This window comes from Nicotiana sylvestris, chromosome 10 (assembly GCF_000393655.2).
Source record: "Nicotiana sylvestris chromosome 10, ASM39365v2, whole genome shotgun sequence".
NCBI lineage: Eukaryota > Viridiplantae > Streptophyta > Magnoliopsida > Solanales > Solanaceae > Nicotiana > Nicotiana sylvestris.
In genome coordinates, this window is record NC_091066.1 from 120,333,019 (window position 1) to 120,355,993 (window position 22,975).

The 22,975-nt window shown below is 38.1% G+C and overlaps 2 protein-coding genes across 2 annotated transcripts; both read right to left on the minus strand.

The window, feature by feature from the left end:
- Nucleotides 1-19,339: 19,339 nt before the first annotated feature.
- Nucleotides 19,340-19,999, minus strand: LOC138879872 (secreted RxLR effector protein 161-like). The gene has a single exon (XM_070159515.1). It carries the CDS (start codon nucleotides 19,997-19,999, stop codon nucleotides 19,340-19,342), a length of 660 nt encoding a protein of 219 aa, XP_070015616.1.
- A 393-nt stretch (nucleotides 20,000-20,392) lies between these two features.
- Nucleotides 20,393-20,719, minus strand: LOC138879873 (uncharacterized mitochondrial protein AtMg00820-like). Its single transcript, XM_070159516.1, has one exon. It carries the CDS (start codon nucleotides 20,717-20,719, stop codon nucleotides 20,393-20,395), a length of 327 nt encoding a protein of 108 aa, XP_070015617.1.
- Nucleotides 20,720-22,975: the final 2,256 nt, after the last annotated feature.

The following is a 22,975-nucleotide window of genomic DNA, read 5'->3' on the forward strand; positions in this document are numbered from 1 at the left end:
ATCTAACAAACAAGAGCAGTCGAGAAAACCATGGGCTAGAGACGGAGAAATAGTGAAAGTGTGAGCGACACCAAATCATGGTCAATCACAAGCAATCAAGGAAGCATACTAATTTCACAACAGAAAAATCACAGCAATATGCTAACGAGCAACATCCAAAATAACAAGGTCACTAGAAACTTAGCAGTCACCAGAGTTCGTGTATTCTGGCCAAATTAAGAGAAAATAAAGGCAACCAAATGACATGCCGGTCACATACCTCAGATCCGACCAGATCTAAGGGTTTCGGATGGACCTTCAACGAGATGGAGTTTTCCAGTGATAGATGTAACGACCCGACCAGTCATTTTGAGCTTTTGCACTTCGCTCGCCAGTTCTCGGGCATGACTAGCCCCATGTGATGTATTATGAATTATGCAAATCGTTGGTTTTAGTTTTTCAGGGTAATCGGAATGGATTTGGAAGGACAGTTCTCAGTTTGAAACTTAAAATTTGAAAGGTTTGACCAAGTTTTGACTTGTTAGTATATGATCTCGGATTTGAATTTTTATGATTTGGTTAGCTCTGTTAGGTGATTTGGGACTTAGGAGCGTGATTGTAATGCGTTTTAGAAGTCCGGAATAGATTTAGGCTTGAATTAACGAAATTGGAATTTTGGTATTTTCCGGATGATAGGGGAGATTTTTATATAGAGGTCAGAATGGAATTACGAAAATTGCAATAGGTTCATTGTGTCAAATGTAATGTGTGTGCAAAATTTCAGGTCATTCGGACAAAGATTGGTAGACTTTTTGATAAAAAGTGGAATTCGGAAGATTCTTGGAACCTTAGGCTTGAATCTGATGTTATTTGGTTGGTTCGATGTTGTTTGAGGTGTTTTGAAGATTGGCATAAGTTTAGATAGTGGTATATGACTTGTTCGTGCTTTTGGTTGAGGTCTCGGGAGCCTCGGGGTGATTTCGAGTGGTTAACGGGTGATTTTGAGTTGGGTTGGGCAGCCGAAATTTTCTGTTGTTGTCATAACCGCACCTGTGGCTAGGGGACCGTAGGTGCGGACTCGCAGAAGCAGATTTTGGAGCCGCAGAAGCGGCTAGGAGAGGGGCAGGCTGGGACCTCAGAAGCGAGGTCATGGTCGCACCTGCGATTGCGCATGTGCGGATTTCTTTGCGTAGATGCGACCTTGGAGTTTTAAGTGAATTTCACAGGTGCACACCTAGAACCGCAGGTGCGGGTCCACATGTGCAACCATTTAACCGCAGGCGCGGTTTTGCTGGGTTAGAAACTATAAATTCCACCCTTCGCAATTTTTGGCCATTTTTCTCAATATTTCATTCGGGAAGAAGCTTTTGGGAGCAATTTCAGGGGAAATTTTCAGAGGGATTCATTGAAGTAAGGTCCTTCATTCCTAAGCTCATTATTATGGTGATTTTTATCGTTGTTAGCATGAAAATTTAAGGAAAAATCAGTGGTGAATTGGGGGTTAGGGCTTGGTTAATTGGAGAGCTTTGAGTGGTGATTTGAGGGGCCATTTGAGGTTTAATTTTGGTACTTTTTGTATGAATGAACTCGTGGCAGAATAAGGATTCTATTGATGTAATTCTTATCGGATTCCGAGATGTGGGCCTGGGGGTCGAGTTTGGCCAATTTCAGGATTTTTTTATGTAAATTGGTTATTTTCGAGTGGGCTTTGTTCCCTTAGTATATTTTGATGGTATAAATCTGTATTTGGTTAGATTTGGAGCATTTGGAGACTGAGTCGAGAGGCAAGGGCATCACGGGCTAGAGTTTGGACCAGATTGAGGTAAGTAATGATTGTAAATATTTGTTCTGAGGGTATGAAACTCCGGATTTTACATCATTGTGCTACTTTGAGGTGACACACACGCCATATGACTAGCGTGGGGTCGTGCACCGTTGGGAATTGTGACTTAGTCCGTCCCGTATGACTGTTAAATCGTGTATTTGATTGAAAACTATTTGATATCATTATGTTTGGAAAGTATTATCGTGTTTTGGGCTGAATGTCATATTTGGGCCTCGTGCCAATTGTTTTGGACCCTTAAGGGATTTTTACTATTATTCCTCACTGTTTTGACTTCATATTTGTACTCAGTCATGTTGTATTCTACTGTTTTCATAACTCATCCATATTTACTCCGTTTTGATATTTTAAATAATATTTTGGGCTTAGCATCATGTTTTATTGTTGTCTGAGTGGCTTAAGAGACTTCTGATTGAGTGAGGCCGATGGCCTGTGTTGTGAGGATACTGTGGGATCGGGCTGCACGTTGCAACAGTGTTGTACTGATTCATGATTATGAGGTCGAGGGCCTGATTTGTTACGCCATGAGGTGGCTTGATATGAGGCCGAGAGCCTATTTGATTATGCCAAGAGATGGCTTGTTATCGCGTTTGGACTGTAAGAGGCCCCTCCCGGAGTCTGTACACCCCAAGTGAGCGCAGGTACCCAGTGTGAGTGATATGATGTAGCCCGAGGGCCTGTGGTTGATTTTTATTGTTGCCTGAGGGGCTATTGTTGATCTATGTTTGCCCGAGGGGCGGTTCTTGATTCATGTTATGCCCGAGGGGCCGATTACGAGTGATTGTGAGGTAGCCCGAGGGGCGGTTTATGATACATGTTTTGCCTAATGAGCTATTTATGTTTTCTATCATTTATACTCACTATTTTATCACTCATTTGAAACTATTGAAAGTTGTTTAAATTTGTTTTACTGAAACTGAGTTTGATTTACGAAGTAAATGATTTGTGCGTTGCTTTGGCAATGATGTACATTTGTTGTAGTGTCATGAGGTGGCTTACGTGTTTTCTTACTGCTCATCTTTTATTTACTTTTATTACTTACTGAGTTGGCGTACTCACATTACTACCTGCACCTTATGTGCAGATTTAGGTATTTCTAAACCCGGTAGCGGATGTTGATTGCTTAGTGGCAGAGTCATCGGAGTTAGCAAGGCAGCTGCCCGACGTTCGCAACATTGCTTTTCTCCCTCTTGTCTTCCTTAGACTGTAGTTAGTACATTTTTAGACTTTTCGTTGTATTCAGACCTTACTAAATGCTCGTGACTTGTGACACCCCGATGTCGGGCTTGTGTATTTATTTCGCACTATTTATTTAGACTTACATTATGAGATATTTGATTAATTAAAGGCTTGAAAAGGATTTTTATTGATAAATGATTAATTTTGGAGTTGTGTCGACTGGCCTAGTTTCATGATAAGCGCCATCATGACCGGGTCGATTTTAGGGTTGTGATAATAGTGGTTCCACCATTTTGGTCGCTGTTTTTGTCATAATTCTAGGAGAAAGAAACAGAGCGGGAATAGTTGAGTGGAGCTAAGAACTAATGGAAAAATGACTTGGACCCTATGTGGCAAAAATTTTGCGGGGTCAAGTGCCATATTAGCCTTCTGTTAGGGTTAGGAGCAGTTCCGCTTACTTTGTTAACATTAGGGTGAGTTTTGGACGTAAAGTGAAACGGAGGACAAACGTATACTATTTACAATAGTACAGAGGCAATAATAAAAATTTCTCCTTTGTGGAGTGATATACAGGGATTATATGATAATTTAAGGGACTTTGGGCTGTTATAGGGATTTCAATTATATACTAAATAGAGAAGAAAGAGTAAAGAGACATGTTACTATAGCTGGGATTAAAGAACTTAAACATTTTGTCTTGAAATATGGTCTGTTGATCCAAGATCATCAGGGGCTTTATATACTTGAAATAACAAGCAAATTGGAGGAGATATGATAATGAGTAAAATTGATAGGATGTTAGTTAACACATAATGGATAACTAATTTATCGGCTTCTGGAGTGCACTTCATACTAGAAGGGCTCTACGATCATTGCCTTGCTGTGATTCATCCAGAAGGAGGGAAACAAAGACAAGGAAGAAAGTTTAGATACTTTAACATGTAGAGTATGGATCCTGAATTTGAAACCAAGGTAAGAAATAGCTGGAATCAAGACATAAAGGGAAGAAAGCTGTATCAATTGGTTGGAAACCTGAACAAACTTAAACTAGTATCACAAAGACTCGATAAAGAAAGATTCAATGAGGTGGAACTTAAGTCAGAGATGGTAGGGGAGAAACATGAGCAGTGTCAGACCAATATACTATTAGACCCTCTCAACAGATGGCCCGTTAGAAGAAGAAGGAAGGTTGGCACAATAATATAACATGTGGAATGATGTTAGAGGAAAATTTATCAACCAAAAGAGCAAAATTCAGTAGTTGAAATACAAAATTCAGTGGTTGAAATATGGTGGTCAAAATACAAAAGTGTTCCATAGTATGACGAAGGCAAGAAAAATGCTAACAGAGCCTTATTAATTTAAGACTCCCAAGAGTCTTACAGAACAAAGCCAATAGCAGTAGCACAAGCACTCATAGAATTCTATAAAAACTTACTGGGGGAAAGAAACAGTAATAGCAACATTTCCACAATAACCTAATTAGGATAGGAACAACTATCACATAAGACCAGAGGAGTCAACTGGAAGTAGAATTCATAGATAGGGATGTTAAAATTCATTGTGGTTGATTGGAAGGGATAAATCCCCAAGTCCAGTGGTCAATTTTAAAATTTTGGGAATAGACATAACATAAGCAGTTTTAGGGTTCTTTGACGTATGCAAAATTTAAAAAACCTAAATAGCACCATAATAACATTAATACTAAAGGCAGAATTTGCAAGAATTATTTGTTACACCCCATATTTTCGTACATCTGAGTATGTCGTAAGTCAATTGACGTAAGCTTAGAAATGAGATCATCTTTGAAAGTACATAAAGTAAGTTAATCATGTTACCATGGAGGTTACAAATATTTAATATCACGAATAACAAGTACCAAGATGTTTGGAAGGCTTAGAATCTAAACGAATTGAAGAAAATAAGTTTCGTCGAAAGTCGACAAATTGGGAATGTTATAACATGTACTTTTGGGGTGAGACAAGGGTGCTTAATATGATGAGGAGGTTATGTTATGAGTTATGTTAGTCGTATGATAGTCGTGTGTTATGTTTTGAAGTCAAGCGAGTTGTGAAACAAAAGTTAGCAAAGGTCATTACAAGTTACATTCATAAATGCGCCGAACATTAGGTCAAATATATCTGAGCTTTTATCCCATAATACTTGGAGTTCCTAGATGATCCACCTACTAGATTGAATATCTACGATCTATTTTCTAACTCATTAAACCATTTGTCAATACGACATCGGAGTAGAGAGATATTCACATTTTTGCGAGACTGCGCAGGAAGCCCCTATGGGACCCACTTGGTCGGTGGACGACCTTCACTTGTTTTTATCTCGTTTTTAGGATGATATTTTCTCATTTTTCGACATACTTTCATCCTCACACTCTCCAAACCCTCCCAAACATTTACTCAAAGTCTCAAAACAAATTTCAAAAAAATACACCATAATCCAACATCAATGTTAGCTAAAGGTGAAGAATAACCCCTCTATGATGTTGTGATGTGAATAAGGATGATGGTGAGCTAAGTTAAGCTTAGGTCTCAAATGTTATCTACTGCCTAAGGTATTTTTAACATTTTTTGATGGTGTTTAAGGTTAACTATATGTTGGTTGTGGTGTTGGAGTGAAAGATTACAAGATAACACTTGAAATGGGAAGAGATGTTGTTATCTTTTATTGGGTTGTTTTAAGGCTATATATATATATATATATATATATATATATGTTTTTATGGCTGGAAATTAGGAGAAATAGCTTGATTATGATATGATTTCTGTTGTTATGCATGTACATATGTTTACCAAGTGAGGTGATGAAAGAAACATATGAAACTTGAGATTAGCAGTGAAGATTAGCTTAAGCCGATTCTATAGTGTTATATCGCCATTGAGGGTTGTTGTAACCTAAATATAACTTGAATTTTAACTTGAAGCTACTGTTGGAGTGATGGTAGCATATAATCTCGTATTTTTAGTCACTTATTGCACTCCAATTTACTGCACTTTAATTGAGTTTGAGCTTTAATCGTTAGTATTTTGTACTAATTACGTGTTTTATGCCTTGTAGGAGTGATTCCGAGCTATGTAGATGTAATGGAATGAATTTAAGATATTTGGATCTTTGAGTCTAATTAAAATCCCAAGGGATAAAGCCGGAAACGCGTTTGGGGGTCGAGAACCACATCCGGTTGTCAAAACGCAAAGAAAAAGTTTTATTCTGAGAAAAACACACAACTGGGGGTGTGCAGTAGTGCGTGGCATGCCGCGGCTGTGTAACATTGCTGCCTGTTTTGACTACTCTCTGAACTTCCCCACTAGTGCCCCACATGGCGCGTCTCCCCATGTGGCGCACCTGTGCAATTTTTACAAAGTTGGAATCCTATATCGCGTTGGAAAAGATGTTTATGTTTGGGCCCGGCCCTACTGAGTATAAATACGTATAAAAACGTTACTTTGAGGACTTCTGACACATCTTAGACCTAAGGAAGCTAAGGAGGTGGAGAAGCAAAAGCACAAGCATTTATTATTCAATCCTCACTCAAGAAAAGAGTTTGGATCGTTTATGTTTTCCTTTGATTTAAATATATTTGTGATAAATTGCTCCATATCTATGGAGTAGTTCTCTATAGGGTTTGATGAATTTGGTGTATTAATACTTGTTTGTGGATAATTAACTCTAGTTTTTATGTATTGAATCTTTTTGGATGTTTTAATCGTTGCATTTATATTCACTTGTTAATGTAATCGAGAGAGACATAACTTATGATATCTTTGCATTTTGTCTTGTTGGTTGAATTCATTAATTTTTCTTAGTAAACAGAAGAGGCTAGGTGAATTATTGATTAAACTAGTTAGGAGAATAATCGAGAGAGGTTCTCATAAAGACCAATCCACTACGAATTCTTGCATATCTTCACGAGCTTAAATTGGTTCATCTTGTGAGGTTGAAGCTTAATTGAGAGAGGAGTTTCTACTAAAAAATTGAATTAATAATCAAGTGAATTCTAGAGACTCGCTTGAACATTAGAAGTGAATTATCTAGAGTTAGATCCCAAATATTTATCTTGCACCTATCCTATCAATCCTACCTTCTCCCAATTGATAACCTTTTTTGCTCATTACTTGCATCGATTGTCATTAGTCAATAGTTTAGACTCTTATTTAATTTTAGTTTTAAATCACATAATTCTAAATCGTTGATCATCTTGGATAGCAATCAGCTGTAAACTACGAAAATACTATTTAACTCCAATCCCTGTGGATACGGTAGTATATTATACTATATTCAACTAGCGAGCATATTTAGGTGTGTGTTTCAAGCTCGTCAAGGAGGTAAGTATATTGTGTTCTTTCATGTGCTTAAGGTTATCTTAATGTTGATTAAGTTAAATGGATGGACTAAACATGAACTAGTGAATAAAGTTGCTAATTGAGGATACTTGGAGTTGTGAATTGTTTTTTTTTGTTATGAATATATGGTATAAAGATGGAATCATTGAAGAATGACTTCATTATCATGTTAATGATACTGTTAATTTAAAGTAAGAAGTATATAAGGGATGATATGGGTTCCAATTAGAGTTTGCCGCTCGTCATGAAGTAGTTGTGACTTGTTGTTGTTATATGGTGTCTTATTATTGATACTTATATGTCATTGGATTTCTCTGGTTGTTGTTGTTATATGGTATTAATGGAGGCCCTTGTTATAGGGGATATGCTGCCCAAATTTACATAAACGAGCTACTAGCTTAAGTTGCGGACTTAGCTTTTACTCAACATTGATTTTGAATCTCCTTATGCTATGGTAGATTAAGTTGAGTTTTTTGAAGAATTGCTTGGAAGGTATTAAGGACTCAACAGGTTAAGGTATATTAAGGCTAAACTTTTTCTTCATTTTGGCATGATCCTGTAACTACATGTGTTTGATGATGAGACATAAAGAGAAGTTCATATTCCTAAATTTATGTATATTATCCTAGTCTCATAAGTTACAATATTCTCCCTTATCGGGACTTTATATTCAGTTAAGTATTGTCTTCTTCCAGACAAGGGACCAGATATATATATATATATATATATAACACGCATACATACATACAGTATTACAGTATTTTCAGCATCATCAAGTTGTAATCGGTGGGCAGGCCCCTATTGGGCAACCTCTTATCAGATGGTAAGTTATATACCGAGCCTACTATGGTCAAGCGCCTATGAGTGAGCCCAGAATGGTCGAGATACAGAGTTTAGTATGGCCGAGCGCCTATGAACGAGTGATAACTAGGTATTCTAGCCTATTTTATGCTCCTGTTTCCTTAGGTTTTAGATTAAAAGTATATAAGTATTCCCGAAAGCTAACTTATTGTGCTTGTTTGCAGTGTTTGGTCAAAGAAAGACAAGAAAGTCATAACCAGCTCAAAAAGAAGTGAAACCTGCACAAGTTCAAAGCTGAGTCAAAGGTGCTGACAGCGAAGAAATAGAAGCGGACACGGAGGGTCCACCGCTGAGGCGATCTTAAATACGCTCTCAGTGGTGGTAAGGTTCAGAGAGTCATTTTGGAGCTTAACAGTCACCGATGCCCATGGTGAAATTGCGCGGCAGCTGTTGCACCCCATGTTTTCGTACGTAAAAGTATGTCATAAGTAAATTGATGAAAGCTCGGAAATAAGACATTACATCCTGCATTTTTCGTACGTTAAAGTTTCATCGTAAGTTAATCGACGTAAGTTCGGGAATGAGATTATTTTAAGATTATAAGCATTATGCTAATTGAAACAAGTGATAAGTAAATTCGTGAAGGTGAGAGGGTAAGCAAATCGAAGAAAATGATTTTCGTCAAAGTTTGATATTTTGGGATAAAATATGGCCCGAGCTAAAATAGCCGCTATTTATAGACTAACACCATATAAGGTACCACATGGCCATTATATTAAGGTGTATAAGGTGTGTTAAAAATGAGTAGTATTTTAACTAAGTTGAGATAATTCTTAATTATGTAGGTAATTGATTAATTATTAAGTAATGTGATATTACCTAAATTATTGGATAAAGGTTAAAATTCCCCAACGTGGCAGACCACCCTTCAAACTAATGACTCTTAACTCAAATTGAAAGGTGGCAAATTAATGTTGTGTGGCTAAGCCACCACATGAAGTGGGCCCACACCTATTCAAACACATTTCCTTTCTGAGAAGTACCGTTCATTTTCTATTGTTTCAAACACAAAAGCCTAGGCGTATTATGAACTTTCCCTTATGACTACATCTTTTCTAGATGATGCTCATTGTTATGGTCATTCCCTTAATTGCGAGAACATTATCAATTGATTTGATGTCCACAAATCATGCCAACGGGTGCAAGATTTTCAAGTGATCCAAATATAGTGCTCTTTCCGTTACAAAGACACAGTAGAATATATCAAAAGAACATATAGCATCTTCCTACTACAATACCAAATTACATGCGATGGAGCACTTGGTAGGCATCTGGTTTGTACTATTGTTGTGATTGAATTTGGTCGTTCCCTATTCCGATCTCGCCGTTATGTGTCTCGTCGCGATTGGCGTGTGTTAAAAGGATTGTCAAGAGAATTTGTTCAGGTATGTTAAGGCTATCCTTTCTTTCTTTTGGCATGATCTATACGACACAAACGAAACGAGAAAATGCACAACTTCCATAAATGACTCTATTCATAGAAGTATTAGAGGTGCCTATGTTATTGAATTTTCATGTGTCATATTATTCTATCATCATTCATGGGTCTCAGAAAAATACGTAAGTTAAAGAAAGAAAAGTTTACTTCATGATATTACTCGAAGGCATAGTGGTCTTATGACATTCCAAGAGATTTTATTGACGTACTTCTCATGCATTGCATTCATGTACATTGACCCATGACCAGAGACGTTATATACGTGTATATATGTATATATATGTATATGGGATGTGGGAAAAGGTTATGGTGTTATATATACACCACCACCTGATCAGCTGGTATTCGTTGATGATTTACCCATAGTGGCCGAGAAGATATGATAGGATGCCCTCAGAGGCTTGATGATGTTATGAATGCATATACGCATGCATGGTATGACATTTATACACATATGCACGACATTATAATATTAAATGATTCATAGAGTTATTCAGATATACATGTTGAGTCTTTTTCTCCATTTTCTCTCATGTCTACTAGTTACTGATTTTCATTCCTTACATACTCGGTACATTATTTGTATTGACGTCCCTTTTTCCTGGGGACGCTGCGTTTCATGTCCGCAGGTCCTGATAGACAGGTCGAGATTCCTCCAAGTAGGCTATCAGTGCAGCGGAAAGTGTTGGTGTGCTCCATTTGATCCGGAGTTGCTTCTTTGGTCTGTATGATTAGTACATGTATTGATTGGTACGGCGGGACCCTGTCCCGGCCTTTATGATATTATGTATTCTTAGAGGCTTGTAGACAGATGTCATGCATACGGATATCATATGGCCTTGTCGGCCTATATTTCGAGTAAATAAAGAATCATGTCGGCCTTATAGGCCCGTACTTCATATTTATAGGTTTGTATTCCCTCATGCTTTACTTCGGTTCATTTACCTATGATAGAATGATATGAAAGATATGTTATGTTGGTACTCGGTTGAGTAAGGTACCGGGTGCCCATCGTGGCCCATCGGTTTGGATCGTGACAAAAGTGGTATCAGAGCAGTTCTGTCCTAGGGAGTCTACAAGCTGTATCTAGTAGAGTCTTATTTATGGGTGTGTCGTGCACCACACTTATAAGTAGGAGGCTACATGACATTTAGGATTGTCACTCTTTCTTCTTACTCTAGATCGTGTGGTAGAGCTCAGTTGTAAGAACTCAATTTCCTAAACTCTATCTTATTCATAATACGATGATTCCTACATCCAAAAAGGCGATTGGTAAGATATATAGTTATGGAAGAGTTGAGTCAGAGGAACTCAATTTTGCATCATGCTTATAATGAGCAAATTTGAGGTCTTCAGCAGATTATATGTGTACTGAGACGTGTAAGCTTCTTGATAAGGAGCCTTAAGGAAAGAATATCTATCCACCCCTATGGTGAAGGGAAATGAGAGATTCAGAAGATAGATACAAATTTCAACAAGTAAAGGAAGCAAGGTAAAGGAGGGTACGAGGTGCCTAGTTAATGAAGATTATCATATACTCAGAATTCAGGCAGAGGAATATAAGACTTTTGAGTTATCTTCAACAATAACAGAGGTATGTACAATTGGCCACACCCATCTCAGCTATGCCCTATGGGGACTAACAGAAGTAGTGTAAGAAAAGGACGGATATCAGGATTCTGCTAGGGTTAGAGTAACCCAAAATGGTGGATGGATTGTTTGCGTTAGTTGGCATTTTCGAAGGATATTGCAAATGTGGTAATAGATCTCCTTGTGAGACACATATATGGTGCACCCTAAAATAGTACAGCTAGATATGAGTACTACAAAGATAGGCACTGGAAGCCTGGAAGGGACAAATATTATCTTAGTATGGCTCCCACCCCTAGTAGAGAGAGAATGTTAGGCAACCCGAATAGCTAGTGGATGGAGCAAGGGGAGCCAAAAGCAAAAGAATGTCTTGTTGAAGTTTTTAGAATAATGTGATAGACAGAAATGTCAGTAAGGAAATAAGAAGAGAGTTAATGAAGCATTATGAGTAAGATGTGATACATGGATGACAATGGTAGATAAAAAAATGACAGTATTACAGAGTTTATAGCCAGGTGAAGGAATAAACGAGAGGTGATAGGCCTTGAGACAACAAAAGAGTATAGGCCATAAAGTCATATCCTCATTTCGAGAAATAAATTTGTGACTCTAACGTTATTAGAAGAAGGAAAAGTTAGACCCCAGAGTAATAAAAATCAGTATGGGCTGATGAACAAGATAAACTAAACATGAATTAGGGACTGAGTGATTTGGTAATAGTGCATCATGAGGATTTCAGAGATTGCGTTCCGGCAATAATTACCTTTAAAGGTCATTCAGGAAGACGCTTTCCTAAAGCAAGCAATGTGAGCAAAGTTAAGCTTAAGGGACTATGTGTGATAGTTACACTAAGTGAGGAATTTTCTTATCCTTGGTATAGAAGCATTATCGCAAGGCAAGTATGGTTCATCGATGATGTGAAAAGACGCCAAAGATGAAGAGATAAAATATCTATAGGTAGATCGTCGTAGCGCTAAATCTTAGTACTCCCCTAAAAGGGTGAATATGGAGTGATGCGACATTAAGTCGGAATTAAGTGGTTCTAGTAATTATGGAATGGTAAAGGAAAAAATGCGATAAAACTGAGAAAGGGATGACATTGCACTTATTCAAATCCTACAAATATGTCATGATTCCAGAATATTATGCAAACACGACGTCAAGGAAGTAAGGGTTCCTGCCTGGGATGTTATTGATAGATAAGGAGCCAGTGCAAAAGGTAAGTTAAGACAAAGGAGATAACGTAATAAAGATTACGTGGAATATTAATACGAGAATGTGCCAACAAGTAGTTAGTAGTTGATTTAGAATGCTTTTCTTTTTATTTTTGGAGTCTTAGTATTTCCAGAATGGTTCCTGCCTGGCATTCTTCTCTTGAATTTCCAGAATGCTTTTCTTTTTATTTTTGGAGTCTTAGTATTTTCGGAATTTTTCTCTCTCTTAAAATTCAGCTCCCTTTTTTTTCTCTCTCCTCTTTTTTCTTCTCTCCTCCTTCTCTTGTCCTCTACAAAATCTGATCAAGTCTCTCCATTTATCTCACATCCCAAACCCTTTAATCAATTAATAAAACAAGCACTTTCTCCTACCAAACTCACTACTACATAAAAAATACAATTATTATTTATTTAAACAACTTTTCTTGAGCCACGCAATCTCACTATGTCTTGTTCCCCATGCTTACATTAAACAAATACATTATTTCCCTCATTATGTCTTGTCCCCCATGCTTATATTAAACAATTGTATTATTCCCCACCATTATATCTTGTCCCCCTATTATTGATTATTTTAATATTATTTTAATCCTAATTGACAGAGCACTCAAAATAAATAATTGTTCAGAATTTTAATTCCAAAAATACCCCCTCTAACCTTACTGAAATTACTATTTTACCCCTGAACGTACTGCAAATTACCAAACTACCCCCATCAGCTATAACCAATTCACCTAATTAATTTCAACCAAAATACAGCAAATATGACCAATTTCTAAATAATTTTCAACAACAAATTCAAACTAAATGATGAACAACAAAGAAACAACTAAAATTATTTTGATTGAACAATATTTTTTAACAACAAACAAACCTACTTTTAGATTCAACAACAACAACAACAAACAAGTATATTCAGATTTCTAAATTCAATAATCATTTGAACTTAAAATTAAATCTAACAACATTACAACCAACAATTTCTATATTAAAACTAAACAAGATCATGAAACAAACTGAAGAAATAATCAAAAATGATAATCAACAAACAAGAAGATCAAACTTATACTAATTTCGGATTCAAGAACAATCAAACAAAGTATGGACATAAATGAAAAGATTCAACAACAATAACAAGCAAGTTTTATTCAAATTCGAATTAAACTCGAATTAAGCTTAAACAAAACAAATAAACATATTCAAATCACTAAACTTCAAATAATCAATTGATCTTTTTAAATTAAATCCAACAAAATTATAACAAAGATACATTGAATCAAAAAATTTAAAATCAAACATAACTTCACATTAAATCACTGAATTAAAAACGAACTTCAAACAAAATGAACACGAATTAAATCTATATTAAACAACAAATAACAGATTCAAGCGATTTAAACTAACACTCTTCTATATTAAAATTAAATCCTTTTAAATTAATAAGACAAACTGAAAAATAATTAATTGAATCTTCAACTTAAATCTAGCAACATTATAATTAAGCTAATCAATTTCTTCCTAAAAATAAACAAGAAGAATAAATGAAACAAACTGAAGAAAATAACAAAACGATAAGCATGAAATTAATATCGAACATATCTAATTTTAGATCCAAAAATATCAAACAAAAATACGGAAGAAATAAACTTAGAACAACTGACCGTAAATGACCAACGACGAACTCGAACGAACTTAAACGAAACCAACGAAACTTTGACATAAACGGACTTGAAGATGACGGAGCAACAAGCTGTGACGGCAGCCATGGCGAAAGAAAAGAAGATGAAGGAGCAGCAGCAGTACGAAGTAGTTAGCAGTAGCGCGAAGCAGTAGCAGCAGGCGACGAAGGAGAAGAAGACGCAGCCATAGCAGTGGTGGCGGAGCTGGAAGGAGCAGAAGCTCGTCGAGGGTCGTTTGGCCGCGACGAAGAAAAAGCAACAGGCAGCAGCAGGTGAGGGCTTGTTTGGACGATGTAGGCAGCAGCATAAGCAGCAGAAGGGACTGTTTTAGGTGGTCGTCCGATATGGTGAGGAGGGGCTACTGTTGAGGCCAACGAAGAAGATGAAGGAGTAGCCATGACTGCCATGGGAGCTGGATCTTGAGCTTGACGGCGAGTAAGATGAAGGCAGAAGCAGCTGGGTCGTTGATGGGGTTCTTCCCTCGATGAAGAATAAGAAGAACGACGCAGAAGGAGGTGGTTGTTTGGAGCTCGTTCGATGGATAGGGGGGTGGTTTGTTGGTTGAAGATGAAAGGAGAGGGCAGCCATGAACGAGCTTCGAGCTCGACATGGAGAAGACGAGCTTCGTGGTGGTGTGTGTGTGTGTGAGTGTGGTGAAGGGGAAGGGCTGGCTGGAAAAGGGCATCCATGGGAGGGGAGCCTGGGGTAGGAGGAGAAAGAGAGGAAGAAGAAGAGAAGGGGGTGGCAGATGGTTTTTTGTTTTTTTAGGGTTTTTTTGGTTTTTTGTTTTGTTTTGTGTAAGATAGGGGGGTGTTGGGTATTTGGGTTATGGACCGGGTCGACCCGATTTGAAATGTACCGGGTGATGGGGAAGGTTGGGTATTTTTTTGGGCTTGTGGCTTGAATTTGAAGAAGAGCCCAATTCCGATTTTCTTTATATTCTGCTCTCTTTTCTTCTTTTATTTTTCTAAAACTAAATTCTAAAAATCCTTAAATTATTATTAAGTTATAAAAGCACAAATTAACTCCCAATAACAATTAACGCACAATTAAACATTAATACAAATAAAAATCACACAATTTGGACATTAAAATGCTAGAAATGCAAAAGATTATTTTTTATGATTTTCTCATTTTTGTAAAACAAACTTAAATAAATACTAAATGAAAAATGCGACATATTTTATATTTTTATTAATTTAAACAAATAAACAGCACAGACAAAAATACAAATAATTATACAAAAATACCAAAAAAATACAAAAGTTGCACACAAAGGAAAATTGTTTTATTTTGAATTTTTTGGGAGTAATTATTTCATAGGGCAAAAATCACGTGCTTACATGAGGTTGTGTTGAGAATGCTGATAAAACAGTAAGTAAATAAAACACGGGATTGTTACGTAGAAAAATCCCAACTCAAGGGGACAAAAACCACGACCTACACCTGTAGGCTTTCAACTTCACTAACTTGTAAACACCTATTACCAGCCTCTTTGTAATGACTCCATTACAAAGAATTCAACTCAACTAACTTGTGATACTCTTACCAAGAGCCACTTTGTGACTCTCTAGTTACAAAGACTTTAACTTATGACTAAACTTAGTTACAACAACACTTCTGGCTAAGCTATTTAGGAGATACAATAAGAACAATCACAAAGTTACAACTCAACTAAGGACAACAAAATACTAACTTTAGGAACTGGTCCGTAGTAGTATTTAACTTTGTTTTTCAAGCTCGTGAGAATTAATTTCATAGTTTTGCAAAAGGCTTGAATGAATATCACAAGTGTTCAAGTGATGTTTTGATATAAACTCCATGTTGATACACCTTGATGACATCACTTGAATGATGTAAGCACTTTAGTTGGTCAAAAGATAAGTGGCCACTAGAAACAGTGCAGTGCAGGCAGTCACGTCACTTCCAGTTGTGTCTAATTGACTTCGTACTGCTATAAAGGAACCACAAGGGTATCAGATCCTTGTTTGGTTCTCTATATCCTGAAGCTATAGCAGTTCACATTTAGCTGGAATTCGTTAACTTGCAGTGTAGCCCAAGTGTGTCAGGTTCCCTATCTGGTCCTTGACAATAAGTTTGTTAGATCATCAAAACATAAGGCAAAGACATTGAAAACCTATCAATTTTCCCCTTTTTGATTATGACAAACTTAAAAATTGACAACGTGTATTTAGAGCAAGGAGAACCAGATAAAGTATCAGGAGCTCACAAGTTCCCCCTGACTTTATGCCTTCCTCCTTTTTCAATCATTTTATCTCTACACTTATTTATGTATTCCCCCTTTTGGCATCATTAAAAAGACACCAGCATTCAAACAACATAAAGAAGTCTAGTAGAGCTAACTCATGCCACATATGTGCACACAACATGATAGAGAAGAGAATCATAAAATTCAAGCAATGAGATAACAAAAGAGGATAGATTTTATATTGATAAATATATATATGCCTTTGCTTAAAAGCAAAGGCAAAGTTGGACTGTTAAAGACGGGAGCAGTACTGTTTCATCTCAACAACATCAAAAAAAGAAAACAAAACATTTGCCAAAAAAAACATAAAAGAACATTCCAGAAACTGGTCACTGAAGGGGTACTTAGGGGGCACTAAGAGTAAAGGGCTTGGAGGCTGCAGCAAGTGTTTGGAGAACTCGGTTTATTCGGACATTGGCTAACTTTTGCTCATTGAGCAGTTCTACTTTCAGGTTCTCTACTTGCGCCCTGAGATCAACATTCTCTTTTGTCAAACGAGCTACTTCATCATTTGACACCGGAACCCCTTGGGCTTGCTGACCTTCCAGGATAGCATTCCTAGCCTTCAACCGGCGAATCTCCTCAGTTGCACTATTTTGAGCATTAATGAGCTGTGAGATAGTTGATGTACTTCCTACCCCCCCCCCCATTTTTTCTATGATTTCGCATTCTTCCAACGTTGTTTGTGAGAAAGTCTGCTTCTTAGTTCCTACCTTGCCTTGACCCAGCGGCACCTTGAAGAACTTAAACACCCGTGTAAGCATAAACCCGTAAGGAAGGCCATGATTACCATCCTTGAAAGTTGCTAATTTTTGCATGTGTTCAATCATAATAACAGGTAGGCTTACAGGAGTAAAGCTATCCAGTTGCTCCATCAAAAACAGGTCAGACTTAGAAGTCATGGACCTTCTCTTAGCACGAGGCAATAGAACTTTGTTTACCAATTCGAAAAGCAGTTGATAAACAGGGAGTAATGCCTTCTTGTGGATCTGGTCCCCCTTTTGGTTCGCATTGTCCTTTACCATGGAATTTCGAAAATTATACTAACACACATCCTTCACACTGGACACACCAACTATAGGGACTTTAAGAATTTCCCAAAGCAACTTTACATCGAACACGATATCTACTACATTAACCAAAGCACAAATGTGGTCGGTCTCAACAGGAAAGATGCTAGCAAAGAATCTTTGAACCTCATCCTCATACACCTTAGGTGCATCTAATTAGAAAAGATTCCCCCATCGTTGAAACTCAACCATTTCAAGAACTTGTCGCATACCAGCCATCTCAGAGATTGTTGGGTCAAACGTACGACCCAACAGAACCTTTTGGTGCCTTAGGGGTTCGAAACGGAACTGCCTTCACTCCTCAGTCTCTTCATAGAACCAGGTTCCTGAACAATTTCAGACTTGCATTTGTCGGACTTCCCACCACTTGATTTCTCTTTTCCCTTAGACTTGATTAACATATCCTCATCAGACATCGAGGACTCACTCACAACATCCTTCAACTTGGAACTGGGGGTTGAAACTTTCTCTACCGAAGCAGGCTGCTTCTTCTTCTTGGACCATCTCACAAATGAACCAGGTTCCTCTGGTGTTTCTTCTTCTACTTCTACCACAGGGACTGCTTTATCACATATGGGCACATTATCTCTCACCAACCTCCTTCTTTACTTCTTACTACTTTTTCTGCTCTTTTGAAGGGTAGAGTCATAGGCAACATTAGCTTGCAACCTGGTAGTAGGTCGCTTGGTGGAAGACTCAGGAGTGGATACCAACCTTCGCTTAATTATGAACGCATCAAGAGCCAGGTTGTCTAAATCCTCCTCATCGTTGGACCTCATCTTAGGAGCTTGAATGTCTAGAGGCGCAACAGCAAATGCAGGAGCAAAACTATCCTAGGAATGAGAACCCTGACCTGGGTCCTCTGGAGAGGGATCAGGTTCCTCATGTGAGGACCTAGTAGTTTCTCCTAGTGCAGCATCCTCAATAATCATTATGGCTCCTTCTTCCCCCATACCCTGCACCTCGTTTCTCTGAGAAATTATCTCATGAAGGACATCGTCAACAGATACCACAAAGATAGTCACAATATTTTCTTCCTCAATCAGCACCACTATCACCATGGAATCTACAGTAACAATGGCGGAACCCTCTACGGCCTCATGGCTTTGACCTTATTTTCCACTTGTTCTTTGATTAGTGGGAACCTTAGAAGATAGAGAGGACAGATCAATAATTTTAGGGGTTTCTGAAATAGAGAGAGACAGGGAATCTGGGTGAGGTGTGATTTCAATGGGGAGAGTAGGAGTGGTTATAAAAGACTCAGAGGGAACGAAGGACTCCATAATTTTTTCAGTACTAGGGATGACTGAGGCAGGGATGTCGGAGTTTGTATCAGCCATTGAAAAGATGGAGTGAAGGTACTCTAGGAAGTTCTAATGGAAGACTTATGGTTTGTGGAGAAAAGATAAGGGTTTTATTAAGGATGGATAATTATGAAGAGAGAGATAGGGACCGGTTCTGAAACAATGGTTGTGCATGGAGAAGTGCAACGTTTCAACGGTTTGGCAGTTGTGTTTTGTACCTTTTTAAGATGTGTATTAAAGAATGCACAGAACTACTCACCTTTGGTACAAGAACCAGGTTTTTGACCTGTTATTTGAAAGTATCAATCCTCTTTTATCGTCCATGTACTACATTTACAGCTTCTATACTCATCATGTGTGTTTACCTGCAACTGTATTGAAGTGAGTTAGACTTGGACAGAAAACACTTTTAGCTAGTTTTACCTGAAAGTGATTTTTATAGCCAAATGATGAGGAATCATGTTCTCAATTGGGCTTTAGCATCCCAAGCTTCACTCTGTTTCTTTCAAAATGTTCCCTACTTAATGCTTTTGTGAAGATATCTGCAATTTGGTCTTATGTGCTATAGAACTTCATACCGATCAACCCTTTCTCCACATTGTCCCTTAGAAAGTGATGCCTTACATCAATAGGCTTGGTCTTTTTGTGTTGAACTGGATTCTTGGCCACGTTGAGTGCACTGGTGTTGTCACATAGAAGGGGCACCCTCTCAGTAAGTACCCCAAAATCTTCCAGTTGCTGCTTAATCCATAGAAGTTGAGCACAGTAGGATGCTGCAACTATATATTTTGCTTCAGCTGTTGAAAGAGCCATTGAATTTTGCTTCCTTGTTCCCCAGGAAATGAGACATGATCCTAGAAAGTGAGCCATTCCAGAAGTACTTTTCCTATCTACAAGATAACCTGCATAGTCTGCGTCAGCATATCCAATGAGATTAAAACTATCACCTGAGGGATAATAAAGAACCAAGTCATGCGTTCCTTTAAAGTATCTCAGAATTCTTTTGGCAGCCTTTAAATGAGATTCCTTGGGATTTGATTGAAACCTTGCACATAGCCCCACACTGAAGACAATATTAGGTCTGTTGGCAGTAAGATAGAGAAGAGACCCAATGATGCCTCTATACATGGTTTGATTCACAAGAGATCTAGTTTCATCCATGTCCAGTCGAGTGGTTGTCACAATGGGAGTATCTATCACCTTTGATGCTTCCATGTCAAACCTTGAGCTCCCTAATGTATTTTTCCTACCAAATGAATGTACCCTTTGAGGACTGATTTACTTAAAGACCCAAGAAGAAGTTTAGTTCCCCCATCATGCTCATTTCAAACTCATTTCCCATGAGTTTTGCAAATTATTCACACAGAGACTCAGTTGTTGCCCCAAAAATGATATCATCAACATAGACCTGAATAATGAGCAGGTTCCTTCCCTGTTTCTTTATGAACAAGGTGTTGTCAATTTTCCCTCTTTTAAAACTATTTTCCAAGAGGAACTTTGACAGTCTTTCATACCAAGCTCGAGGAGCCTGCTTCAACCCACACAATGCTTTGTCCAGTTTAAACACATAATCAGGGTGTTCATGACATTCAAACCCTAGAGGTTGCTTCACATAGACTTCTTCCTTAAGAATCCATTCAGAAAGGCACTTTTGACATCCATTTGGAATAAGGTGAATTCCATATGAGATGCAAAAGCGATTAGAATTCTAATAGCTTCCATACGAGTGACCGGAGCAAACTTTACATCACAATCAATCCCTTCCTCCTGATTATAGCCTTGAACCACTAGTCTGGCCTTGTACCTTGTGGTATTTCCATGTTCATCAAGCTTGTTCCTGAATACCCACCTGGTTCCTGTAATGGTTTGATCTGAGGGTCTAGGTACCAGGTGCCAGACATTGTTCCTTTCAAACTGATGTAACTCATCTTGCATGGATGTAATCCAATCTGCATCTTTCAAGGCTTCCTTGATATTCTTGGTTCTATTTGGGAGAGAAAGGCTGAGAAGGCAAGTGAATTTCTGGCTTTTGACCTGGTTTGTACTCCGGAATCCAGAGGGGTAATTATGTTGTCAAGAGGATGAGAGCTTTTGTGTCTCTAGTTAGACGTTTGAGGTTCATTTGTAGAGAATATAAGTACATTTGACTGGTTTTTCTGTGTTCTTATCTCAGGTGCTAGTGGAGTACCCTGAACTACGCCAACCACTCTTTCTTCAGCTTCAGTGGTTGTAATTGAAGTACCTAGTTCCATTAAAGATGAGGCAATATTGTTTTCACTCAGATCTTTTACTTGACTCATCATATCTGTCTTTCCATTTGTCATGTCAATGACTTCACCAGGGACTAGTAGGGTTCTCCATCTTGATCTTCTTCAGCACTCTTCTCACAGGATGGATAAGACTCATCAAAATTAACATGAACACTTTCCTCAACACATTAAGTCCGCTTATTGTATATCTTTCACACTTTGCTTTGTGAAGAGTAGCCCAGAAATAATCCTTTATCACTTTTGGTATCAAATTTACCAAACTGATCCTTTCCATTATTGAGAACATAGCATTTGCACCCAAATGTTCTTAGGTGAGTCAGCTTGGGTTTCCTTCCATTCAGCAACTCATATGGGGTTTTGTTCAGGAGTGATCTGATCATGCACCTGTTCACCAAGTAGCAGGCAGTGTTGACCGCTTCAGCCCAGAAGTTCTTTGCAATTCCACTATCGATTAGCATTGTTCTTTCCATCTCTTCAAGAGTTCTGTTCTTCCTTTCCACTACTCAATTTTGCTGGGGAGTTCTGGGAGATGAGAAGTTGTGAGTGATGCCATTTTCATTGCAGAACTCATCAAATTTGGCATTGTCAAATTTTGTTCTATGATCTGATCTAATGCATGCGACTCTAGACTCCATCTTCACCTGGAGTTTCTTCACAAAGGCCACAACCACCTCAAAGGCTTCATCTTTAGTTCTAAGAAACAGAGTCCATGTGAATCTAGAGTAGTCATCCACTACCACAAAAATGTATCTTTTTCCTCCCCTGCTTGGCACTCTTATAGGACCACATAGGTCCATATGCAGAAGGACGAGTGGCATCGAGGTGCTCACATCCCTTTTAGACTTAAAAGAGGACTTCACATGTTTTCTTCTAGCACAGGTATCACAAACTTTGTGTACCTTGAACTTTGACATGGGCAGACCATGGACCAGGTCTTTCTGAATTAGTTTGTTCAGAAGAGAGAAGCTTGCATGCCCTAATCTTCTGGGCCAGAGTTCAACATCATCATCAACAGCTTTCAAACAACTCAGATCACCACTTGGTAAGGACTCGAAATCAGCAACATAGATGTTCTTGTATCTCTTGGCCACAAGTACCACTTCACCAATTACCAGATCAGTAACTGTACATATCTTGGATAAGAATTCCACCTTGTTTCCTTTATCACAGATCAGAGAGACACTCCAAAGACTGTACTTAAGACTATTGACATAGTACACATTTTCAATAGAATGAGTGAGTGACTTCCCAACTTTTCCAACTCCAAGAATGTGCCCTTTTTTCTATTTCCAAAGGATACACTCCCTCTTGCAGGGCTTTTAGTGAAAGAAAGTCCATGGTGTTTCCAGTCATGTGCTTTGAACACCCACTATCCATGAACCATTGTTGACTGCTTCCTTTCGCTGTTCCCTGCACAAGAAGATCAAGAGTTAGTTTTAGGAACCCAAGCAAGTTTGGGTCCCTTGTAGTAAGCAAGAGGATGAATAAGAGCTCTCTTATTCCATGCAGGTAATATGCGTTTTTTTAGTGGAACCTGGTCCCTTTTTAGTAGTTACATTTTCAGCAACCATTTTGTTTTCCTGAGTCTGGTTTGATAATTTTCCATAAAATGTCCATTGTTCCCATAGTGGGTACTCAGCCAATTTTCGGGTACAGTCACACATTTGCTAAGTGGGTTGTAAGGGGTTTTCTTCCTTTGGAACCCTATTCCCTACTTGTTTCTACCATTATTAGTGTTCAAGGCAGTGATAGCTTCGGAGGACCATGTCCACTTTAGGGACTTTTCAAGATCATTTTTTACTCTTTCCAGTTTAGTTTGGAGGTGCTTACTTTTATCAGTTTCAACACACATTCTAGTTCTCACAGCTTTCAACTCATTTTCAAGCCTAATGTGTTCCTCACTGGCTATCTCTTTTCCTTT